The sequence below is a fragment of the Entelurus aequoreus genome, linkage group LG16 (assembly GCF_033978785.1).
Source record: "Entelurus aequoreus isolate RoL-2023_Sb linkage group LG16, RoL_Eaeq_v1.1, whole genome shotgun sequence".
NCBI lineage: Eukaryota > Metazoa > Chordata > Actinopteri > Syngnathiformes > Syngnathidae > Entelurus > Entelurus aequoreus.
Window position 1 is genome coordinate 53,778,212 of NC_084746.1, and position 12,209 is coordinate 53,790,420.

General features: G+C 39.9%; 1 protein-coding gene across 1 annotated transcript; it reads left to right on the top strand.

Annotated features, from left to right (window-relative positions):
• The first annotated feature begins 8,083 nt into the window (after positions 1-8,083).
• Positions 8,084-9,458, top strand: LOC133631421 (leucine-rich repeat-containing protein 30-like). Its single transcript, XM_062023624.1, has one exon. The coding sequence runs from the start codon at positions 8,175-8,177 to the stop codon at positions 9,069-9,071; it is 897 nt and encodes a 298-aa protein (XP_061879608.1). The 5' UTR covers positions 8,084-8,174; the 3' UTR covers positions 9,072-9,458.
• The last annotated feature ends 2,751 nt before the right edge of the window (positions 9,459-12,209 follow it).

Genomic DNA, 12,209 nt, shown 5'->3' on the forward strand with positions numbered 1-12,209 from the left:
TCAGACAAATGGAACATTTTTCCAAAACAACAACAACGATGTTTACATGCTAAGAAGAACACAAATCTTTGTTAAACACAGTGCCATCTGCTGGGCCACATGCAACATTTCTTTAGGGACACATGCCAAAAACTAGCTTGACAAAAAGCAACATTTATTGAAAAACCAGCACACACTCCAATAGTCTCTGATGTCCACTTCTGCAAAGTCAATACCCCAAATGTCAGTTAGAAGTGCGAGGCGAGCACTGACTACGCAGAGTTGGACATCGCCGTTGACGGTCATCAGAGTCTTTTCATTAGCTCCCGCAGCCATAAGTGATGATTCAGCATATTCCGTCAATCGCCAGACCAGGAAAAATTGGATCGAGTCACAAAAAAAGTTCTCTCTCCAGCGTGTATGAGGCTTGCCATTTTTGACTTCTACCGCTGTCAAAAACATTTTAGTCGCTTGAGTGACGACGCTTGCCTAAGAATATTCATTATTAATGCTTAGACACCGTTTGGAAAGCAGTATTGGCCAAGCAAGAAGTGACACATGGAAGGAAAAAAAATGTTTAATGCAGCTCCCACTCTTCTGGGAAGACTTTCTACCAGACCTGAGAGAGATCAGATCTCAGTGTTTGCTGTTTGAAGGGATTCTTCCACTCCCACAAAGTAGGAAGCATACAACATCCGCAAAGATGAAGACATTCTATCCAACGTTTGCAACTTTCTAGACTTATGCGTGTGTTTTAACTTTTGTTCTACATAATCTACAAGTGTCACATCATAAGTATTCATACGTTTTTAATTCATCCCCATTTTTAAAGCCACTCCGCCTGGTGATTGGTTTATATTGTATATATGTTATAGACATAATATAATATATCTGTATATAAATTACTCTGTACACATATTATGTATATATTCGTATATATGTTAGATTTTTTATAGCTATATTAGTCTATTTATACCTGCATTGTCCTTTCCATCATTGTAACTGAGCTACTGTGTTGAACAATTTCCCTTGTGGATCATTAAAGTTTGTCTAAGTCTAAGTCTAAGTCTAATCTAATGAACAGACAGATACGAGATTTTTTTACCAGATATTTTGAACTTCTCACGTCACAACTTTCGAAAGTCCATTGTGGGGGGGCGTGGCCTGCGGGCCTGCAGCGAAGCGGGATGTACTAGGACCGGCTTCGAGATCAGTGACAGGTGATTAGATAAACGCGCCCAGGTGGGCCAGCTACGCACCTGTCACTGACTACGTCTACTGTAGCCGTAACACGCCGACAATCCATCAAGCGGTGCGGCTTTATAGGTGACCAAAGTCGTACTAAAACATTTTGACAGATTTTTGAGCGCCGTTTGTAATCTTCTCAATGGAATTTGTTTTGATGTTGTTTACTGGCGTAATATTGCAGTCTACGCGTATCTCTTATGTGTGACTGCCATCTACTGGCATTACACAATGCACTAAATAAAATTGCTTTGAGGTCGTTAACCACAACCAGAATTATTACGTACATAAGGCGCACTGTCGATTTTTGAGAGAATGAAAGGATTTTAAGTGCGCCTTATTGTCCGAAAAATACGGTAAATATAGGAGGAGTCAATAAACTAAAGACTTTATAAAAAAGTTGTGACAGCGTTCTCGACACATCGCCTGCTGTATGTTTCCCTACGTCATTAACGCTCAGTCACAGCAGCTGATGGATGCTGTATTGAGAAAAGAAACATCAAATAGAATTTGTTATTAAATAGAAAGTTGATCAATCACCCCCTTGTTATGTTCGTTTGATATACAGTACTACATAGTGCTTTATATTGTGTTCAACGTAGACATGTCCAATAATATCGGACTGCCGATATCATCGGCCGATAAATGCTTTAATATGTAATATCGGAAATGATCGGTATCGGTTTCAAAAAGTAAAATTTTTGACTTTTTAAAACGCCCCTCCCTTGTCCCCTCTCCCACACACAACACAGGAGTTGCAGCACGACTGCAGCATGAGAGGTTTACTGGCGACGCTTGATGACCTCATCAAACCGCCGCCAGCGGAGTGTGTTGTTGCCGGTGCTGTAGCCGTGGCTAACAAGCGAGCTCGCTGGGTGACTGACTAACGACATGGTTTGGGATTATTTTAAAGTGTCTCTGGCGGATAAAAAACTGGCAATTTGGAATGACTGCAAAAAGTTGGTTTCGGCGAGGAGGAACCAAGACGTTTTCCTTTAATACAAGCAATTTGATCTCCCGCCTCTTCAAGAATCATAAGGAGACTCAGGATGAATACAAGCGGAAGATGGATGAAAAGCAAACACCGAAAAAAAGTAGTACCACACAGTTGTCGCTTAAAGACTTCGCCGAGAAAAAACAAAAACCACCCCAAGGCGAAAGGACTAAAGGAGGACTATGTTATTGTTTACTATGTTATTGTTTACTTTATTACTTTATTACTCTAGTATAGCCATTATCGGACATCTCTAGTTCAACGTGTACAAACTTTTACAAAAATATCGACTTTTGTCGAGGTTGGAACCCGTTATTCATGTTTACACGGTTTCTTATAGAGAAATTTGCTTCAATATAAAAACTTTTCTATTTACAAACCCTGTTCAGGAACCAATTCAGTTCGCAAATCAAGGTTTCACTGCATGTCTGCCCTACGAGGCCACGGGGGAGAGTGACAATGTTTAGGGACATCTGCCACTAAATCCCTATCAGTGACGGAGCCGGAAGGGGTTGGGAAAACACATTTGCGGTAAAATTTCGGTTATTGAGGGGCGACACATTGTATAAATACAAATCAGTGTTTCCCATAAACTGCCAAGATACCTGTGGCGGTGGGGGCGTGGCTATGGGCGTGGTCACCATGACATCATCGAGTAATTTGCATAATTTACTACAATAATATGATTTTCTCTAAAAAGGCTCAAAAAATGTATACTTACTAATTAATAATAACAGTTTTGTTTTAAACGTCCATCCATCCATCCATTTTACAATATAGTTACAACACTTTATGTACATATTTATATACAGATTTGAACAATAAGTTATTCACTGAAATATATTTACTAATTGTGGTTCTTACAAAAAATATATCTTATAAAATATAAAAGCTAAAATGTCTCTTAAAGCTCTGCCCCTTTAATTAGTGCATACTAAATAATTTAACTTTAGCCTACTACTACAAGCATATTATTTACCAGCAACATAAAGTGAAACAGAGGCAGAGGTGTCCTGCCACAGTCAGTAACAAATAAACAGAAAACAGTAGTGGTCAAATACAAATAAGGCAACAAGAGAAGTATCCTACACTTCTCTTTTGTAAAGTAAATGTGAACAGCCTATATGGGCATCTACATCAACTATATGATTTGCCTGAGAAGCTGGACAGGACAAAAAAAAAAAATAAATAAATAAAATAAAATAATTATTTGTGGCGGACGTAATTCTTTCGATTAACAAATAAATGAATGTGTGGGAAACACTGCAAATAAACGGAAAAAATGCAATAATTAGAGAGAAAAAACAGAGCAAAAGGGCACAATTTAAAGAGAACAAAAATAATCTTTGTAGGGGAGAATTGCTGGTACGTTGTTATAATGAAGCTTGCTCGTTTGTGCAAATGTACCAGCATTATCAGGGGACTACAATACACATTGGAAGGGTTCCCACAAAGTGAATTCTAAGTGAAATACGAGTTTTAAAAAACAAAACAATGACTCAGCAGGAAAAGTATTTTTAACTTCATTGTATAACTTTTTTTGTGAGAGGGTGGCAGAAGCTACATTTTTTCCATTGTGCATGAAAAGAGATTTGGCCCCCGGGGTGAGCAGACAGAAGGTGGCGGAATGTTCCATGTCCTTTTGCACTTGAGATTAAAGTGGCGCACGCCGGCCCATGAGGCTCCGCTAATACCTCCGAGAAGTGTTACTTTTTTTCACCGTATTACTTTCATAGGCAGTCCTCTTTGGTGTCATGTTTAAGTAGCGACAAGAGAACACCCGCCCGGTCGCCGGGGCTGAGGGGTAAAGGGTGACGAGGGAAAAGGAGATTGAGGGAAAGCAATTTTTAATTGTTTAATAAGAGCTCAACAACAGAAGGGAATTGTCAGGTAGCAAGTACAAGAACACGTGTGTGGACACAGTGACTGACAATGACAACAAAATGCCACCTCAGGTTTATATCGAAAAAATAAATAAATAAAATAAATATATATAAATGAAGTTTGGTTCTTTTATGAATTTATTATGGCTCTACTGAAAATGTGAGTAAATGTGCTGGGTCACAAGTATACATACAGCAATGTTAATATTTACTTACATGTCCCTTTGGCAAGTTTACCTGCAATAAGGCATTAAGGTAGACATCCACAAGCTTCTGCTTGACCACTTGACCACTCCTCTTGACAACATTGGTGCAGTTCAGCTAAATTTGTTGGTTTTCTGACATGGACTTGTTTCTTCAGCATTGTCCACACAGTTAAGTTAGGACTTTAGGAAGGCCATTATAAAACCTTAATTCTAGCCTGATTTAGTCATTCCTTTACCACTTTTGACATGTTTTTGGGGTCTTTGTCTTGTTGGAACACCCAACTGTGCCCAAGACCCAACCTCCGGGCTGATGGTTGTCCTGAAGAATTTGGAGGTAATCCTCCTTTTTCATTGTCCCATTTACTCTCTGTAAAGCACCAGTTCCATTGGCAGCAAAACAGGCCCAGAGCATAATACTACCACCACCATGCTTGACACATATATATATATATATATATATATATATATATATATATATATATATATATATATATATATATATATATATATATATATATATACATATACATACACTACCGTTCAAAAGTTTGGGGTCACCCAAACAGTTTAGTGGAATAGCCTTCATTTCTAAGAACAAGAATAGACTGTGGAGTTTCAGATGAAAGTTCTCTTTTTCTGGCCATTTTGAGCGTTTAATTGAGCCCACAAATGTGATGCTCCAGAAAGTCAATCTGCTCAAAGGAAGGTCAGTTTTGTAGCTTCTGTAACGAGCTAAAGTGTTTTCAGATGTGTGAACATGATTGCACAAGGGTTTTCTAATCATCAATTAGCCTTCTGAGCCAATGAGCAAACACATTGTACCATTAGAACACTGGAGTGATAGTTGCTGGAAATGGGCCTCTAGTAGATATTGCACCAAAAAGCAGACATTTGCAGCTAGAAGAGTCATTTACCACATTAGCAATGTATATATTAGGGCTGCAACAACTAATCGATTAAATCGATTAAAATCGATTATTAAAATAGTTGCCAATTAATTTAGTCATCGATTCGTTGGATCTATGCTATGCGCATGCGCAGAGTTTATTTATTTATTTATTTTTTAAATAATTTTTATTTTTTTATAAAGAAACCTTTATTTATAAACTGCAACATTTACAAACAGTTGAGAAACAATAATCAAAATAAGTATGGTGCCAGTATGCTGTTTTTTTTCAATAAAATTCTGGATAGGATAGAAATGTAGTTTGTCTCTTTTATCGGATTATTAATCGATTAATCGAAGTAATAATCGACAGATTAATCGATTATCAAATTAATCGTTAGTTACAGCCCTAATATATATATATATATATATATATATATATATATATATATATATATATATATATATATATATATATATATATATATATATATATATATATATATAAAGCCTGCATATCAGCTTTGGGGTATAAAGCGTATCATCAATATTGGTGTTAGGGATGGGTACCGTTCACATTTCAACAGATACGGTGCCAATTCCTGGTACCTGGTAATCAATGTTCCATACTTTTGTGTGTTTTCATGTGTTAATAAATGTTAATTTGTCTAAGAATAACATGTTTAAGAACATTTTAACATTCAAGAGTGAGCTGATAATGATAACTATGCTGAGCATTTGTTGATTCTTGATTTGTTACATTTCTGAGAGTAATTTGCAAGTCTGCATTCATTTCAGTTTGTCCCACTGTAGGTGGAAGTAGGCTTTGCCATTAAGCTGAATGTGCCAGTCTCGTCCTTTGTAGAATCATACAAAGTGTTTGTACTGTAAGTATTGTACTTATTACACACTAGCTGTTTGATTGTAACGGCATCTCAGTTGTAGTTTTCATTACCAAAATCTGAGGTGTTTTTAGATGCTATGTAAAATCGACAAATGCTAACAAATAGCATGTATATGGCATATATTAGCATAGAGCTAGTATATTTTGAAAAGTGGAGTCTCAGTTTTGAGGGCTTTCTATCAGGCATGTTTGACTTGTTTGCACGGAAAATTACAACACTACCTAGAGGCAGTCCACTACGAATTTGCCTGTTTGCCCACCAAGTGCTTGAGCCGGTGTGGAGTCTGCAACTGTGACATCACATCAACAACAGTATGGAGATATGGCAGTTTGATTTTACGTGGTAATACTGACAGAGTTTGGTTGATATTCTACCCATAAATGTACCGAATTCGGTAACCATCTGTGACTGGTGTTACATGGTAATATATTGCAATATTTTGTGTGATAAATCTAACAATCCATCCATCCATTTTCTACCGCTTGTCCCTTTCGGACAAGCGGTAGAAAAGCTTCATAAATCAGGTTAATATTGCCATGCATTTATTTTGAAGATTATTTTGCATCAAACAGGAAGTCACTGTGTCTGTGTGCGTGTTGTCCTGCTGTATACTGTAACTAGACCGAACTGCACTGTGATAATAAGGAAATTGACAATACTTAAGCCTATCTGTCAACATAAACGTCATTATTTTCATAGATAATACTCACATTTTATGGTCTTGGTTGTCGACCTAAGCGTGCATTTTTTTATAATAATATGAACACATTGGACTAATGACGAGTTGTCGACATAAGCTATATTAACTAGAGATGTCCGATAATGGCTTTTTTGCCGATATCAGATATTCGGATATTGTCCAACTCTTAATTACCGATTCCGATATCAACCGATACCGATATATACAGTGGTGGAATGAACACATTATTATGCCTAATTTTGTTGTGATGCCCCGCTGGATGCATTAAACAATATAACAAGGTTTTTCATAATAAATCAACTCAAGTTATGGCACTGCCATATTTATTATTGAAGTCACAAATTATTTTTTTCAACATGCCTCAAAACAGGAGCATGGAATTTGGGACATGCTCTCCCTGAGAGTGCATGAGGAGGTTGAGGTGGGTGGGTTGGGGGGATAGCGGGGGTGTATATTGTAGCGTCCCAGAAGAGTTAGTGCTGCAAGGGGTTCTGGGTATTTGTTCTGTTGTGTTTATGTTGTGTTACGGTGCGGATGTTCTCCCGAAATGTGTTTGTCATTCTTGTTTGGTGTGGGTTCACAGTGTGGCGTATATTTGTAACAGTGTTAAAGTTGTTTATATTTCCACCCTCAGTGTGACCTGTATGGCTGTTGACCAAGTATGGATGCATTCACTTGTGTGTGTGAAAAGCCGTAGATATTATGTGACTGGGCCGTGCCTTTAAGGTTTATTGGCGCTCTGTACTTCCCCCTACGACCGTGTACACAGCGGCGTTTTAAAAAGTCATACATTTTACTTTTTGAAACAGATACTGATAATTTTTAAACCGATAATTTACGATATTACATTTTAAAGCATTTATCGGCCGGTAATATCAGCAGTCCGATATTAATCGGACATCCCGAGTATTAATGTTAACATTTGAAGTTTTTCCTCTCATGGTTACACACTTTTTTCAACTTTTGCTGTAATTTTTTTTAGTTCTCTTTTCCAACTTTAGTTCTTAGAATAAATCAATAAAAATTAATCTGCAGACCACAAACTGCCCCCCGGGCCGCACTTTGGGATGAGATCATAGCAGAGACCTCAACTGGTTAAGCTCGCCCCCTCCTACTCAGAGCTCAGAGGGTGGGTGGGGAGCATGGTTCTATCTGTGGACCTGAGAAGTGACAAGGCCAGCTGAGGAATGAAACCGAGTAAGACAGGCACTTTGTCTGGGACCATGCACAAGTCCCCCCCAGTGCGCTCTTAGCTCCGCCAGGATTCAAAGCTGCTGAGGTTCCACCTGGACTCAAAGATGTTCCGAGCAACCAGAGGACACTATCTTTAATAACAATCCTGTTGGGACTCGCATGCGGACATCTTGGGACTCACAATGGGCGGGAAGCAGTCTCGCGGCTTCTCCAACAGAGAACTGAGCGAGGCGAGTGTGATTCAAGGCAGCAGGAGCGCTGGAAACGAGCAAGCCGGCTTGTCATCTGCCGCAGAGAGAATCCGCCGACACGCCACGGTGCACTTCGGCTACAGCACCCTCAGCTTGGCCATGCGGGGCCTGGATGACGCCCCAGTCGAGCTGTGGGAGCTGCGAGAGCTGCAGAAGCTCAACTTGTCCATGAACTGTTTGTGCTCCCTGCCACCCACCCTCAGTGCCCTGGACAACCTGGTGGTGCTCAACCTGTGGGGCAATAACCTGACCAGTCTGCCTCCCGAGATTGGACTCCTGAAGAAGCTCCGTGTGCTCTTCGCCTGCCGCAACCGCTTAAGTGAGGTGCCTGAGGAGCTGGGCTCCTGCGCCGGCCTGGAAGTACTCAGCCTGGCCAACAACCAGATCACCAGCTTGCCAGGGAGCTTGGCAGCCATGCGCAACCTGACCAAGCTCAACCTGAGCCACAACCGCATCGCCCACATCCCAACCTGCGTCTACAGCATGAAGGGTCTGGTCTTTCTTCAACTGGCCTGCAACCGTCTGGAGACAATTGCGGACCAGATCCAGGACTTGGTCAACCTCAAGATCCTCATTGTGGAGGGGAACAGCATCCACACTTTGCCTAAGACGCTGTGCTTCCTGGACTCCTTGGAGCTCCTCAACGTGGACTTCAATGAACTGCAAAGCGTGCCGGTGGAACTGTACCTGCTGAGTCGGCTCAGGAAGCTGGCCTGCCACCCTATGGACAAAGGACTCCATATTTTACATAACCCGCTTCTCAAGCCCATTAAGGAGGTTCTGCAAGGAGGACTTAGCTCCCTGTACAACTACCTCAAGCCCACGTGAATCTCTACCGCTGTTTTGTCCGACACGGGGCACGTGGGTGGTCATGCTGCTATCACAAGCTCTCCCCCGGCCGACCACGTATGCCATCCATACCCCTATTACAGTAGTGTTACATCACAGGGCATCACACAAATAGATTTAAGCGTTTGGCTGTAAATAAACACCGACAAACCGCCGTCATGCCTGCAATGCGTAGCGCGCGTGTGTGGGTAATCCGCAGTTAAGGGTTGAAATGAGTCGGAAAAATTCACAGGCCTACATTTGGAGGCTGATTAGTGTTGGTGGTGGGCTGAGGGGTATCACACACACGCTGTGTTGCATTCAGGTCATAGGGATCAGTTGTGTAAAGTCAATGGAAAGAACAGTAAAGCAGCATCACAAGTGAGAACGTACATTATGCAATAAAGACCAGATTATGAAAATGCTGGTGATTTGAGTTAATTTGTCAGAGAAATGTCTGTGGAAGTTAATTAAAAAGGTGTTTTATTCAGTGGTATATGTCGACAATCATGACCAACACATTAAAGGCCTACTGAAAGCCACTACTAGCGACCACGCAGTCTGATAGTTTATATATCAATGATGAAATCTTAACATTGCAACACATGCCAATACAGCCGGGTTAACTTATAAAGTGACATTTTAAATTTCCCGGGAAATATCCGGCTGAAACGTCTCAGTATGATGACGTATACGCGTGACGTAGTCAGTTAAACGGAAGTATTGGTACCCCGTAAAATCCTATACAAAAAGCTCTGTTTTCATTTCATAATTCCACAGTATTCTGGACATCTGTGTTGGTGAATCTTTTGCAATTTGTTCAATGAACAATGAAGGCTGCAAAGAAGAAAGTTGTAGGTGGGATCGGTGTATTAGCGGCGGACTACAGCAACACAACCGGAGGACTTTGTTGGAGAGCAGACGCGCTAGCCGGCGACCTCACCTTGACTTCCTACGTCTCCGGGCCGCCAACCGCATTTGTGATTGGGTGAAGTCTTTCGTCGCACCGTCGATCGCTGGAACGCAGGTGAGCAGATGAGGGCTGGCTGGCGTAGGTGGAGAGCTAATGTTTTTAGCATAGCTCTGTGAGGTCCGGTTGCTAAGTTAGCTTCAATGGCGTCGTTAGCACAGCATTGTTAACCTTCGCCAGCCTGGAAAGCATTAACCGTGTATTTACATGTCCACGGTTTAATAGTATTGTTGATTTTCTGTCTATCCTTCCAGTCAGGGGTTTATTTCTTTTGTTTCTATATGCAGTTAAAGCACGATGCTATCACGTTAGCTCGTAGCTAAAGTGTTTCACCGATGTATTGTCGTGGAGATAAAAGTCACTGTGAATGTCCATTTCGCGTTCTGGACTCTCATTTTCAAGAGGATATAGTATCCCAGGCGGTTTAAAATACAAATCCGTGATCCACAAAAGAAAAAGGAGAGAGTGTGGAATCCAATGAGCCAGCTTGTACCTAAGTTACGGTCAGAGCGAAAAAAGATATGTCTTGAACTGCACTCTAACGTTCCTCATCCACAAATCTTTCATCCTCCCTCAAATTAATGGGGAAATCGTCGCTTTCTCGGTCCGAATCGCTCTCACTTCTGGCCGCCATCACTGTAAACAATAGGGAACTTTGCGGAAATGTTCAGCTGACTACGTCACGCTACTTCCGGTAGGGACTTTTTTTTTGTCAGATACCAAAAGTTGCGATCTTTATCGTCGTTGTTCTCTACTAAATCCTTTCAGCAAAAATATGGCAATATCGCGAAATGATCAAGTATGACACATAGAATAGATCTGCTATCCCCGTTTAAATAAAAAAAATCGTTTCAGTAGGCCTTTAAGTCCCTTTTAGAGATGTACCCCAATTTGAGAAACACTGGTCTACTAAAAATGTATTTTGAGTTTGGTTATTTTGTCAAATTTCTTATAAGGTTTAGGAAGGGCGTACTGATCCGATATTGATAACTCTTCGATGTAAGCACTCAAGCAGTCCTGCAGCTTGTTTGCTTGTGCAAAGCTGGACAGCCAGTTGACATCTAAATGTCCTCCAATAAGCACACAAGGTTGGTCTTTTCTTGCATTTCAGTCAAATCATTTACAAAAAGGTAGACATGGTAGGCTATAGGCTACATGGAGACAGCAGCTACACTACAGCAAAGCACAAAATAGCACACTGGCTAGACGTAGGTAATACGTAAGTGTCCTTAATTGAACAATAAACAGTCTATAACAGCACATTTGTCAATATAAACAAGTATCAAATTATTACCGTTGCATATTACTTACACATACAATGTCTCTTTAAGCCAGAAGCGTATTAGAAGGTATTCAGTTAAAAAAACAAAACGTTTCCACATCATTCAATGTGGCCTCAAGATTTCAACCAAAAAAATATCACTTCAATTAAAGGTAGCATAAATCCATTCTAGACGGTAAAAAATAAATAGGTTAGTGTTTTTATAGCTGTACCTTTGTTTTCTGACTTTTACTTGATCAAACTTTTACTAACATTCTACAAATTATAAAAATATGTACTTTGATTCATGCTGGTATTGTATTAAATTAATATCTGTATCGGCCAATATTGGAGGTTCCAATATTGGAATATTTTTTTGTGTTGGTATTTGTTGTCACTTTCTTATCATATTTCGTATTACAATAATAGGTTCCAATAGAGACATAAAGCACACGTAGTCTTTATTATTTTTCTGTTACTCATAAAGAGCATTTGTGTGCTTACGTTCATCATGACCTGAGGAACGGAAATCATCAATTATCATTTACAAGAGACGCACATGTCATCGGCCGTTTTGGTTTTCAGGTTGCATTTTTGCAGAGAATTTTTGTTTTTTGTATAATGTTCTAATTGTTGCGTAATGCTTCTAAAACAAATTGTGCGCTACACTTTGGAGGTAAACTTTGTAACATTGTTTTTGTAGGTGAACCAGTGGAAGAATCATTACCGTTGCCAGAGGAGAGCAGTATGATCAAAGAAAAGAAAATGTGTTTTAAATTATCTGTGTTATTTGTTGTCATTGGTTTATTTAGAAAAGTAGGGGAAAAAAATTAAAAATCTGCCTTTTCGATCATTTCAGTTTACATGTAACCCAATTGTTGTCTCCACTCTTAGAATTTGGTCTCAA

Coding starts and splice junctions, on each gene's coding strand:
- LOC133631421 (XM_062023624.1), top strand. CDS start 8,175: ATGGGCGGGAAGCAGTCTCGCGGCTTCTCCAACAGAGAACTGAGCGAG.